The sequence below is a fragment of the Rhea pennata genome, chromosome 1 (genome assembly GCF_028389875.1).
Source record: "Rhea pennata isolate bPtePen1 chromosome 1, bPtePen1.pri, whole genome shotgun sequence".
Classification (NCBI taxonomy): domain Eukaryota; kingdom Metazoa; phylum Chordata; class Aves; order Rheiformes; family Rheidae; genus Rhea; species Rhea pennata.
Window position 1 is genome coordinate 56,449,153 of NC_084663.1, and position 13,950 is coordinate 56,463,102.

At 35.9% G+C, this 13,950-nt stretch overlaps 1 protein-coding gene across 2 annotated transcripts; it reads left to right on the forward strand.

The window, feature by feature from the left end:
• The first annotated feature begins 1,079 nt into the window (after positions 1-1,079).
• Positions 1,080-12,206, forward strand: DMC1 (DNA meiotic recombinase 1). Of its 2 annotated transcripts, XM_062569084.1 has the most exons (13): positions 1,080-1,136; positions 1,762-1,806; positions 4,717-4,863; positions 5,159-5,241; positions 5,837-5,889; positions 6,797-6,838; positions 7,712-7,784; positions 8,488-8,579; positions 9,469-9,542; positions 9,641-9,755; positions 10,714-10,774; positions 11,352-11,468; positions 12,137-12,206. In XM_062569084.1, exons 1-13 carry the CDS (start codon positions 1,080-1,082, stop codon positions 12,204-12,206), a joined length of 1,029 nt encoding a protein of 342 aa, XP_062425068.1. The 2 variants fall into 2 exon arrangements, with proteins under 2 accessions (XP_062425068.1, XP_062425077.1); XM_062569093.1 differs by lacking the exons at positions 7,712-7,784; positions 8,488-8,579.
• Positions 12,207-13,950: the final 1,744 nt, after the last annotated feature.

A 13,950-nucleotide genomic window follows, 5' to 3' on the forward strand; every position in this document is an offset into this window, starting at 1 on the left:
TTTCAAAATAAACCAGTCTTACATAGTTTTCACAGATTTTTATTAACAAGGATGAACAAGCAAACATATACATAAATCTAGACGAGCTAATTTATGAAACTTCTGGTAAGCCATAGCTAGAAGAGTGAATGCAAGCTCACAGTTGAGACTGAAGCAATCAGTTTACAAAATCATAAAATTGATATAGCAGGTAGTAAAATTATAAGAAATTACTTAGTGTTATTTTTTCTTGCATTGGTAAAATCTAAGGAGGTGATAATTTGCTTTTTAGTTGGCCATGCCAGCATAAGCACCTATTCTGGTTCTAGGCCTTGCTTATAGACAGCAACACAGAGAGGGCAGTGAAGCTGTATTCGCATACTGACACGGCAAGTTAACCATGAAAAAAAGATGAAGTTCTCTGCCTGTGTATTTTTGCATAATAAAACCCCCAGATTTTTATTGTCCTTCATTTATTCTTTTCATTATCATAGGCGTTACTTGCATATCTGCAGTATCTATTAAGTATTGTGAATACCAGCAAAGTATTGGAAAACAGATAGAGCTTTATAGTCTACTCTCAAGATACATGACTAAGCAGTTGTAGTCTTGTCAATAGCACTGTTTTGTGGACTTTGTGTCACAAAAAGAGGGGGAAGCTGAGCTGTTGTATAGCCTATTTCCCATTCTGTCTGCAACTCTACTTACTTTCGTTATAAAAACACATCTGCCTTTAACTTTCTTACCAGAATAAATTCCACTAATGAGAAATCATTCAAAGTGTTCCTACCTCCAGACTCATACTTGGATGCAAGATTCTCACAATGGAAGGAGATCTCTTTTCTTAATACCTGTTAAGCTCTTTCTAGCCAAATTGGTTCACCTGAGAGTAACACAATGGATTTCCTCCTTTCATTCTGGTAGGTCAGATAATGAAAAGCTGGAAATAGGATCTGAGCTTAAATCTGTATGTGATGGCATAGAGAAGGTTGAAAGACTTTTCTAAAAGTACATTCATTTAGACACGTATTGCCACCCCAACACTGTCTTTGTTTGCATTTCTCAGTACTGATCAATACTTTATTGCCTGCTCTTTCATGATGAAGGCCTTAGAGGATCAAGTAGTCCAAGAAGAAGCAGGATACCAAGATGATGAGGTATATTTATGGTTCACTGAAAAATATGTGCAGCAAATGTTATCCAAAGATATTTTTATAGTGTTATGAAATCACAGAGAGGCAGGAGGTCCCCAAAGATCATCAGGGAGTTCAATGCATTCAAAATTTTGTTACAGTCCAATACAAAGAAACTCCTGTGCTCCTTGTTCCTATATATGGTCTTGGTCTTCAAGTTAAAGTACTTTTCATTAACCTCTCAAAAACTATGTGCAGCTTTTCCTGGATTATCATTACTGCTTAATACTTTACACTTTTATGTTAAATGCAAGGAGACTATCAGTTTTAACTATTAGTTAATTTTATGCTTCCTGAAAAGGCTGAGAAACTGTGGAGGAAAGAATCAAGAAGATTCTCATAACACAGATTTTATTAGCATAGTAGAGGATTGCTTGGTGATGAAGATATATTTTATAAAGAAGGTGATAGGAAATGTGTAGGCCTTCTTGGCTCATGCTGGCTTTGCTTATTTTAGTAGTTCAATAGACTATGTATTATTAGGGAAAAATCATTTCAAGGTTTAAGAATTTAAAAAGGGCACATAGTAAAATAGAAGAAATAAGAAAAAGCAAAATGTGTTTTTCTTTTTTGCATTTTATTTTTTTAGGAATCCTTTTTTCAGGATATTGATTTGCTACAAAAGCATGGAATTGTAAGTATAAGCAATGCCTTTACCACACAGAATTGTCCATGCAAGGCTATTTTAAGGTTATTTCTAAAAAACTATGTTGGTAAAAATAATCGAAATTCCCTCTCATAATAAATTCTAAATAAGCATCATCTGAGGACAGACTGTCTTTGATGAAAGGATGTGTTTCGGATGATCTTACTCCCATCAATTTCCTAAATAAAATGGCAAGATACTCAAAGTATTTAGCACCCAACAGTTCTTGAAAAACCAAATGCCAATTTATTTGAAAACTGTATGATAGATTATTTCCTGCTCCTGCCAATCTCCCGCATTTTTGATGCCTGTTAAATTATACTGTGACATTTGCCACTATACTCTTTTCAGAATACTGGTGAAGAAGAGGGTAGAGTGGGAGTGAAAAAAGTATCAGTAGCTAGAGAAATAGGCGGTTAGTTTTCTTCTTCATTAGATACAGTTTTCTATAATCTTTATCACCATCATCATTATTATCATATAAACATCACCTATTTATTGGAATTATTATTACTATATACTTATCCAGGACTCTGGCGCAACCCTATTATGTTCAGTGTTACACAAACGCAGAATAAGAAAGCTGGCTTCGCCTCAAATAATCTAAAATTTAACTCTTCAGCAAATGACTACAGATGGATACATGAAGGAGGACACACACAATGAGACAGCATTAGTCAGCATGACAGTTGCTGGACTCAACATGTCAGCAGTCTAATTGTTGACAACTTTTTATTGGCAATTTGTTGATGGTGAGTTTTAAAGAAGGCTTTGAAGAAGGATAATGAGGTAGGGAGCTCCAATCATGGCACAACATAGTAAAACTACACAAAAGCTTGTTTAAAAAATTAACAAGCAATCTCAAGAGTTGAAAGGTGATAGCACGAGCCTGTCAGTATTGAATAAGTATGTACAGACATATTGAATGGTATGTAGAGATTGACACTAACGCATGACAGGTCTTGAAAAGCAGGACAAACTTTGGCTGTTTCATATCGCGGTTTTTTGAGACAGATCCTGGTTTAAAAGTTTCCTGCTTCTTTTTTCTTTTTTCCTTCCTTCCAACCGATCATTTCTACATCCTTTTGGAAATTGTACTCAGCTGTGCCCATGAAACTGTGTGTGACTATATGATTAGCTAGTAAATTAACTTGCTTAAGGAAATAGTTTTTGTGATTTTAGATTTTTTTTCTATTTAATAGATCTGACAGTGTGAGCACAAACAGAGCCAGATTAGCACAACCAAGGCAATGGTCTGATGTCCAGAAGTGTTTGGTAGGAATTAAGGTGCTATAACACCACAGCCTTTGCTGAGTGTTCCCACCCCTATGGCACGCTGTCTCCTCTTCTGTTACATCTGCTTTTCTGACCACCCTGCAAACTGGATTAGTGAATCAGCTCATTCAAAATGTATCATAACAAAAAAAATGTTTTATGTTTTTTTGTTTTTAAATTCTGGATCTGCTCTTTTCCACTTCAGAAACATACAACTGGGACAGAGTTGTGACACAATAAGTTAGAGGATCAGGACAAGCAGCAGGTGTAAGGGAGGGATGTAGGTCAGTATTTTCAGCACTATTGCTGAACACTTGATAGTATTAGACTACAGTCTAAGAAGTAGTAAATCCTAGCATCTTTGTAGGTAAATTAGCTCTTGGTGAAAGCTGTATGTGTGTGGGAAAAAGCAAGAACTTCTATACCTGCATCTACCACTCAGGGAACTGTAATGTGGAACAGTCTTTAGTTTGGTGTGATCGGAAAGAAAAAGCCAGCAAAGAAACAAAAATGGGTAATACTTTTAAAGTTGTGGTATAGAAAAATGACCTTTGCAGCAGGAGTCTATTATCTTAATGGAAAAACATTATGAACAACAAGCTCAATGCTTTTTATATTACTGGTCATTATATCCTTTGGGGTAGAAGTTATTTTTATTCATGACTGATTTTGCATTACCCATCCTTATTCAAAATAATCAAAAAAAAATCACAAGATGAGAAATAAACTTACTAGTGAATGTGATTAATTTATCCCATAGTCCCACTCCACTCTTATGTCCTATGCACCCACACACTCTAGATAAATAGATGATACACCAAGCTTTTTTTTTTAAGAAAGAACTTGGCTGGAGATGGTAAGTTGAAGTATTATCCCAAAAGTTGTGCACAGTATGTTTTCTTGTGAGTAATCTATTTTGCCTTTAAGTTGCCAGTAATGTCAGAATCATAAAAAGGAAGGTTCTCAGCAAAATATGTCACTATGGCTCTGACTGAAGTCATGGTGTACCCAATACATTAAAAATACTGGTAAATTTATTCCATCTCAAAGCGTACATTGGATCTGGCAGGTTATATGTATTTTAAATTGGACTTACTGAGAACATTCAGAAACAACATAGTGGTTAGAGTCGGCTTCGAATGATCCATGAGTCAGCTGCCAACAATTTGTGAGAGTCAGCTTCCAGCTATCCCTGATCAGATTATCTGGTTTACAGATTATCTGTGCTATAGTACCAAGGGCAGCTTGAGTTTGATAGGCTTTTTTAGGTCAGGCTCCACACTTTGAAATAATCTGTTTTACTTCTTTACTACCAGTTTGTATCTAAAAAGATGCACAGAACAGAGACAGGTAAGCACAACTGGACCCAAGAAGCCTTTCTCACAAAAACATCAGGATGTCTCTGCACCATCACCCCCCATACCAATGTTACTCAAATTTTTCCTTTATTTGGGTGTTATTGTCTTCTATTAAACTAGATCACAGAGTTCAATGTAAATCTGTTTCTTTCTTAGTGAAAATACACATGCATATGAATGTAGAGTATAGTATGTTTCAAAAACTGACTTTGCTTTCTATATGTTAACTTTCTTGAGTACTCATAGAAGGGGACTTTCTTCACAGAATGTAGCTGATATTAAAAAATTGAAATCAGTGGGGATCTGCACTATCAAAGGAATCCAGATGACAACAAGACGGGCACTGTGCAATGTGAAAGGGCTTTCAGAAGCCAAAGTGGACAAGATTAAAGAAGCAGCAAACAAGCTTATTGTAAGCAAATTACTTTCCTAGTAGTTTTAATGTTGGCTGCCCTCTCCAGAATGCTATCCAGCATTTCTCTTAAAAGCATTTTTCTCTGCATTATCAAGATAATTCTGAAAATGATTCTGCTTGTTACTGCTTGTTACTGTATTTTATACTCTACAACAAATACACAAATACTCTGATGCTTTTCATATCCAACCTGTGTAAATGAGACTAGGGTGGAGAGAGGATGCTTCAGTGTAATATCATACTACCTAAAGCTAAACAAAATAAACCTCTCATGTTCTCTTTGGTTTTCTAGGAACCAGGCTTCCTGACTGCTTTTGAGTATAGTGAAAAACGGAAGATGGTATTTCATATTACTACTGGCAGCCAGGAATTTGAGTAAGTTTAGCTCTACTTAGATCATACTTAAATCATAGCATCTACTTAAATCATCCAAGTTATTGTTGCTAATGAGACACAAAACGGCAAACATTCATCTAGGACATGTAGGTTATAAAACCTTGTATTTGGGGCTAGTGCTGGCTCAAAGTTGCCTGCACGACTAAGCAACAAAATCAGAGTTTCTGAGGAATTTATACAGTGATTGTAAATAAATAAAGTTTGTCTCCAAATATTCTGACTGTATCATCATTTTTTTCACCCAGTGGAAACAATCTCTAGGACGGAGGTCAAAATGGTAACTCAAAAGCTCTTCTGAGATGATTTTATGGAATTTTATCTTTCCAAAGATATTTTTTCTCGTTTCTTTCCAGTAATAATTTATATAGCTTTTCTCTTGAACACAGACTTGAAAGGTGAGACAGAGTTAATTCTTTGTATATCAGTGATTATTTAGTGTCCTGTACTTAATGCATCAAGTGAGGGACTTTAGAACAGAAATAACTTATCTTACAGTAGCAAAAATTTCTCTTTTTTACCTTCCTCTTGTGATTTTGTGTGTTTAAATATATCATAATTCTCTCTCTTTCTCCAGTAAACTGCTGGGTGGTGGAATCGAAAGCATGGCAATCACTGAGGCCTTTGGAGGTAGGAAGAAACTCATTTAATGAATTTTATCGAGCAGATAGAGAACTGCAACATAGCTTAGATTTTAAATCAAGCTGGATTTCTGCTATCAAATTACCTCACTGTAGTCATAACAGATAAGTACCCGCATGGGTGCAAGAAGAAAGAATCCACTTTTAGTGTTTTCTCTTTTTTTTTCTTGATTTGTTTGCAGATTAAGTTTAAGCTAAGTAATCATTAGACATGGGGCCATGCTGATTCAATTCATCATACCATTATTAATACTTTTATTAACAGTATTGTATACAAAGGATTTCCCCAATACATTATCTGTTCCTTCCCAATAAGGAATCTGCCACAAAAGATATTCTGTTTATGCACACTTAGGATGCATTGAATTTAATGTAAGATTAAGAAGCCACACCTAATCTATAATTATAGTAAATTTGATCGGTTGGTAGTTAATATTTCAACAATGGTAATAAGAGTTTGTGAAATACAGTAATCTTTGCTTTTGAAAAAATATACTAGAGAGTCAAATGATTTGATAAAATGACATTAATCATCATAAGCTTCTTGATCATTTTGCAAAAAATGAAACCGAGTCTGGTTAGTGGAATTAACCGTTTCCCTTTTCTGCTCCCTCATTAACAGCTTTACCATGGATGCCTTGTGTTATTAACTTCCACGTAGAAAAGTGGAAATGAACTCAGCAATCAAGCATGATATATTTTAATTTAAGGCATTTCAGATTTTGCTCTTCATGGAAGATATTTCTACTGTATATAATATGACCTATTAATTGAGGTTAAAGATACAAAAGACAGTGATGCACAAGAATTTCATAACAAAGAATGTTTTCTTATTGCAATAATGCATGAATTTGGCAAACTCAGAAAAAAATAACTTTTTTTTTTTTATTTAATAGAGTTCAGGACAGGAAAAACTCAGCTATCTCACACTCTTTGTGGTAGGTGTACTATCTTAATACTGAGAATTTCTTTTGCAACAGTATCAGGATTCAACACAGATAGAGACAAGTCAGAATCCTTTAGAATCTCTAAAAATTCATTCAAACAGACCTTGCTGACTCCTGTCTTCATTAATTGCGTTTGAGTACAGAACTCTTATGAATGGTTTCCTTTGAGTACTGCCCACATCAACACAAGTTTTGCCATAAAGAGAGAGAAGGCAACAGATTGTCTTACAGAAAACAGTGCAATACTATAAAAAAACAGAGCAAAATATGCATTCTGCGTAGATAGGAACATTGCTTAAAAAGGGCAAAAGGAAGGTTCTTTCTCAGCAACTATTTTAATTTCCTGGTTTCAACAGGCTTTGCTGAATATGACATTCTGAAAGGGCATAGCATACTGCTAGTCAACATGAACTGTATAAACAAAGACTTTGGCAGTTACCATGTCTGCAGAGTGCGCAGCAATGCAGGACTTCGATGCCTCAGTGCTATCTCACTACATATAAATAATAGTAAATAATAACTAATGTAACTACTAATGCTGTTGAAATATAGTTACTAGATACTGGTTAGACAAACATTCACTTAAATAAAATAAATATTATAATGGGTATTATGGACCCTTCTGGAAAAATGGGGCTTCTTCCATTTAGTCCAATAGAGAAAAAGTGGCTCAACTTTATCCTTAAGCTGGCAGTAAAACTTACTCTTCCATGTTGAATACAAACTAGTGGTTCTTTGCACTCTTGTTATGGATAAGCAGTCATTGTGTTTTATTTAAAATAATAATAGAGCAAGAAAACATTTCCCCCCTTTTTATTTTTATTTATTTATTTATTTATTTTGATCTTGTATAATTCACTCTAGTGACAGCTCAGCTTCCAGGACCAGATGGCTACACAGGTGGGAAGATTATCTTCATTGATACCGAAAACACTTTGTATCTTTGAGACTGTTGAAAGCTACAGCTATGATGAACTGGAAAGACCGTTCATTTTGTTATAAGTATAACCAAATAGAAGGTTCTAGATAGCGCCATACATGTGAAATATTATGGAATAGTACCTAATCTACTTCATTACACATGAGGAAAAACCATTAGGTTTACTCTTATCATAAATGACCAACACTGAAAGCCTGGACAGCACAGTGTGAAGTGGCCAGAAGGCAGTGTTTTTTTTCTGTCATTTCATGCAATCTAACCTGAATTAGTTTGGGTTAGGATACAGATTCTATTCTAACTGTTTTTCTGGAGAGCTAATACACCTTCTTTGTGTCAGAGTGTGATAGAAGCCATTCCATTTACTTCAAAAGCAATTCGTCTAAGCACTAAACACTATTTTTAACACTTTATATCTCTGGTAGACTGTGTATAAGTAGTTCTTGCTCGCTGCTAAGTTCCTAGAGCACAAAAATCTGTATGTCAAAAAAAGACCCTAAAACCCCAAATAATTATCATCATGAGCCCTAAACTGTCTTTAGGGTATGTGGGAGAGTGTGAAGAGAAAAGCCAATGTCTTCTCTAAGATCAAAATAAATATTCATTTCCCCCCCCCCCGGCATGATTCTATTTTGGAATGGGGTTTATTATTTTCAGATAACGGTTTGTACAAAGAGAAATCCTTAACGATGACTAATGTCAGCCGACCGGACCGTCTTCGTGACATTGCTGATCGCTTCAGCGTTGACCATGATGCAGTACTTGACAATGTGCTGTATGCACGTGCATATACCAGTAAGACCATAATTGCAACTGGTAGAATATCCATATTTTTTTCTCTAAGACTCCTGTTTTAATGGTTCTCTAATTATTTACTGCAATTTCCTACTGAAAATCATAAAGAATATTTTGTTGCTAACAAAAGGAATTATAACCTTGCTTCCATTTTCTATTTCTGGAGTTGTACTGTAGCACACTTGCTCAGTGTAAGTATTCCAGCTCAGTTGCACTGCATAAACAATAAAGTTTTGCAGTTTGCAACAACATTAAGTGAACTCTGACAGTATGTGATAGGTGTCAGAATACCACCTTAGTATCTGTTGCTCCTTGGAAGTAACAGAACATCAATTATGTAATCATGAATGTCTGAATATTTATGTAATCAGGAGTGCCTGAATATAAGCCAATTCTATAAACGCTGTTGAGAAATTCTCTATGATTTTCTGAACAAAACTTTAGAGAAGGCTTCATGCACTTTGTGATAAGACATTGCATTAAAACTTCAAGGAAACTTAACAGAGCTTTTACTTTCTGAATACAATATGAACAAGAATACCGTGAGTAATACACTGTTCTCTGTTATTTAATTTGACATGGAATTCAAATGTTTATATTGATTTTCAGTTTTCTACACATAACCAAAAGTTGTCTTCATGCATATTTTGTGCAACTTTTCATGGAGAAGTTTTGCTAGTTAGGTAAAGGGTAACTGGTAGGCAGCACTGGGTATCATAGAGGCAGTTCATTAGTCAGACATTCGTTTTAAAACTGTTAGCAGTAAAACAATAAGCAGTGTAGACATTTAAAGCAGAATTTTATAGTATAGAGTGGAAATCTGGCTTTTGTTGCTTCATAGCTTTTCTTTCTGATCCTAATTTAATTTGACAACTGTACTTCCCACCAGGTGAACATCAGATGGAGTTGCTTGACTATGTAGCAGCCAAGTTCCATGAGGAAGCTGGTATCTTCAAGCTATTGGTACAAGACTTCAATACTTTTCTTTTGTTTCTTACTGCTTTCAGAATAGGTTTTCCTATTTTCTTCCACTATATTTATCTAGCATAATTACAATGCAGATCATAGACTCCATTATGGCACTCTTCCGTGTGGATTTTAGTGGTCGTGGAGAGTTGGCTGAACGGCAACAGAAACTTGCACAGATGCTGTCAAGGCTCCAGAAAATATCAGAAGGTAGGGGAAATGTAAAATATGAAAAACATGAACAGGAGTTACTGAAACAACAGTTGCTGATAGCCCAGCATAACAACCTAGTAGCCTCAGTGTATTATCAATCAGGCATTGACCTAGGAATCTGTGACCGCAAGGTGGGCAATAGAGGGTTGGATGCTGGCGGAGAGACACTCAAAGTTCGTGAGAGGTTAAACAGGATAGATTTAATAAAAGACTTACACTACAAGCTGGTCAGGGAGACCTAGCAACTGTGAGGAGGAGCCAATGGAAACAATATTTCTGGCTGCTACAGGCACAGTTCAGACACACAGGTTGGATACACAGGCAGGATTCTCCCCATCCTGTGGTTCATAAGGGCCCCTTAAAGCTACTAGAACTATTTCCTTATCTCAGCTGTGCTAACCGTGAGAAACTACTGCCTGGGAAGCAGCTAGACATTGTAGACAAAACAGAATATGGATGCTTGGTTCCAGTGGGAACTTGGTCAATGTGTAGTCTAACACGCTGGGCATGCTATCATGTACTTTGCCAATCACTGACTCCTCGCCAAATCTGCAGGTGTTCCCACTACAAAATCTCTCCACGCTTTACACTTCAATTGGTTACCAAAAAGAAATAAAAAACATCAAACTGATGAAAAAAACAAATTATTTCAAGGTCACAGGCTAAGAACTCTTGAAAATTAATCAATATTTAGAATCTTCCTAGAAATACTTTTAAGAGAATTCCCAAATGAGAAGACAGGTTGGTGTAGACTCATAAGCACTACAGCTGAAGTCAAACAGGAGTAAAGTTAGGCCCTCCCTTGATTAACTCCTGCCATCAGAGACAAAAAAATACTTGCTTCTGTTTCATTTGAAGTGCTTCAGCAGCAACCTTGCTTTCACCATGCATGTGAGAATATGTTTAAATTATAATTTGATAAATTCTTCTTTCCTGATGTTGTTTTCTATTGCAGAATATAACGTGGCTGTGTTTGTGACCAATCAGATGACTGCCGATCCAGGAGCAACTATGACGTAAGATACTTTTTCTCTCGCTTTCTTTTAAAATTTCCTCTCTTGTGTTTTACATATTTAACAGAGATGGGAAATTAGATTGTATGGAGCGAGAGGCACAGATATAACGGTACTTTCCTCATTTTTAAACTGTTTCAGACTAGAATGTCCTTGGTCTTTCTGGACATTTATCATTCATAAATGACACTTGTGAGTTTCTCTCACTTTTCTTACTGATTTTTTTTTCATGTTCATCAGCTGTTTGACATGATGACTTTTTTCATTGTGATTTGAACTAAGAAAGCAAACCATAAAAATTATTGGAAAAAAAAACCACCAGATTTTCTTTTGGAGCAGCCTATAAACAAAGTTTAAGGGTTTTATTTCTTATGGCTCTTGAACTTTATGACAGCAAAATAATGTTAGCATTGAGCATTTGAACATCCTATCTTGAGACAGGTGTGTAAAAGTCCTCTTTTGATTAATTTACCTATTTATTATTCACTACTAAGTCTAATATGCCTTGTCTGAGAGTTAATCACAATCTTAGCGTATGGAATCTGCACATTGAATCAGCAATATTTTCTTGCTAATTTAGCTTTCAGGCAGATCCAAAGAAGCCCATTGGGGGCCACATCCTTGCACATGCTTCAACTACCAGGATTAGTTTGAGGAAAGGGAGAGGGGAGCTGCGTATTGCAAAGATATATGACAGGTAAATCACTGTTTCTTTACAGGAAGGAAGCTATGTTATGAGCAAGGTTCAGGTGATGAAGCTCATGGTACTGAAATTTAATAACTTGACAACTGATTCATTGTTTCAGATTGACTATTTCTGTATGGTATGTTGAGAGAAAATGTGAAAAGACAAACCAATTAACAGACTTAAAGTTCTGTTTAACATATCAAGCATATTAAGTTATATAATCTTTCATCATAAATCCTAACAGATGCTCATCTCCTAAAGAAGATCATCAAATAGTTTGGTAAAATTGAGGGTCCCTTGGCAGGAAAGATTCAGAGCTGTTTAATCATGAAGTTTTGCTGACAAGATGAGTATCAGTTTACCTTGCAGGCTGTGACAGACACTAGTCATTATAAATTGTATTAGTGGAATTAGTGTATTGATAGAGACACAGCGTTCCCGGTCAGGAATTAAGAAATGGAAGTGAAGGTTTACATAAACAGAATCTTTGCTTCTGCACCTCCTCCTTTCACATTTTCTGATCTTGATGACCTTGATCACTTTCTACAATTTTCACACAGCCATAAGGTGTTGAAGTATTCCACGTTGCTTCTCATACTTACATCATTTTGGGCACTATGCCACAACAGCATTTAACATGCGAGAAAAATAGTTTCATGTTTCTCATCTCTCTGCAGCCCTGAGATGCCTGAAAATGAAGCTACATTTGCAATAACTGCTGGCGGGATTGGGGATGCCAAAGAATAGGCAGAAAAATGATGCAAATGTACAGCTGCAAACAACATGGGCAGCTAGGATGGAGGTACATGTGTGAGGTCACTGAAACTCTGGCTTAATTTTTATCTTTTGGGGATCATTTGAGATACTTTTGGAGGACATTGGAATGAGCTCTGTACAGTTCAGTTTTATTGATCTTGATAGAATTTGGTTAATCTTAGGATCTTTGTTCTTCAGTTGAACTTTCAGCAAAGATTTAAAAAATAAACTTGTGAATTGTTCAAAGAACCCTTTCCCTATATTTTGTGAAAATTAAAGCTGTCTTTTCACATCAGCTTTCTGTACTCTTTTTTTCAGTTGCTTTGAAAATGAATGCCTATGAAGTAGAATTGAATGGTGTGAAATGGAACAGAACTGGAATAAACATAGTTTTAAGTGACTGATACAGATGTAAAAGGCAGTGGCAGGGCGAGAGCCCAAGAACTTGATGGAATCTCAGTAGAGGAACAGTAGAGTTGCTTTAAAACACATTTTTAGGCATTTTTATCCTGACTAGATTATTTTTGTCTTTTTATTTAGCGCTTATACTTTTGGAGGGATTGTTTTAAATCTGTTTTTTTATTTATTAAAGCTAAAAATAAAAATAATAAATTGGAATGGCACTCTGCTTATGTTTGGGTGCTTTAACTCAGACTCCACTCTCATTAATTTCCATGAACATTCATGAGGAAAATAAACAGGATGCAACCCAGTATTTTAACGCATAGTCTGGTTCCCTAAGAAAACAAGCACTGTGTGATTGCCTTGCCAGTCTCCTCCTAACGTCAATGAGAACAGTAGAGATGAGTTTTGTTAACGAAAAAGCAGAAGGGAAAAGAAGCAGTGGCTGCATAGAGGAGAAAGACTAACATTAGTGTTTTCACTGAGGGAAAGACACTAGCTGTGAGTAAAGACAAATGGGGGACTAGGGGAAAAAATGTTTTCCTTACCTCCAATGATCATGACATTGCCTTTTTTTTTTTTTTTAATAAACTGTTAAATGCTTTAAGAAAAGGTTTCATTTTTCTTCTTGTCTAAATATGCTGAAGAAAATGGGTCTAACTTTGGGGGGTCTGGTCAGAGAACTTGTCCATGCTCATAAAAGCAGATGATCTCATTAATTTAAGATAATTTCTGGTCACCACTTCATATTGTTTAAGAAAAGCCTGACACTGTAGCCAGGATTTAACTGCAGCAAGTTTACTTGTGATAAAGGTAAAGAATTGGCCTTTGCTGAGTGTTTTCTTAGCATATCTTATATTTGCTAATTTTTCAGAGGTAAAACACCATTTTTCACAGTGGAGAGAAGTCTAAAGAGACAAAGGCAGTTTTAGGGAGGTCAGCTGTCCAGAGATACGCAGTAATGGATCAGCGGTTTTCATTTAATTCTCTGCAGATACCAGTCTTTCTCACCCTGGGCAGTCATTACTACTCTCCATTAGCAGAGTGTAAGCATGAGCTTATAGTGTTACTTGATTCACTCCCACCTATTTGGGAGGCAAAAGTTTCTTCAATGCATTAAGCACCAGGTTTGCTTTTTGCCTTCTCACATGTGCCATACTATAATGCAAGAAGAATAAATTAAAGCAGTAAACAATTTGTATCTGGTTCCGGGCAAAGTTATTTGTTAATGCCAAGGCTCTGAAAGCGAAGGGGGAACTCGCTTGCTCTTCTGCTGTCTGATTTGTGATTATCCGATAACCTGGAAAGCACTGCTGATGGTGTGGCTTTGGCA

Coding starts and splice junctions, on each gene's coding strand:
- DMC1 (XM_062569084.1), top strand. CDS start 1,080: ATGAAGGCCTTAGAGGATCAAGTAGTCCAAGAAGAAGCAGGATACCAA. Junction 1,807..4,716: donor TGCTACAAAAGCATGGAATT/GTAAGTATAAGC, acceptor CTTTCTTCACAG/AATGTAGCTGATATTAAAAA. Junction 4,864..5,158: donor AAGCAGCAAACAAGCTTATT/GTAAGCAAATTA, acceptor TTGGTTTTCTAG/GAACCAGGCTTCCTGACTGC.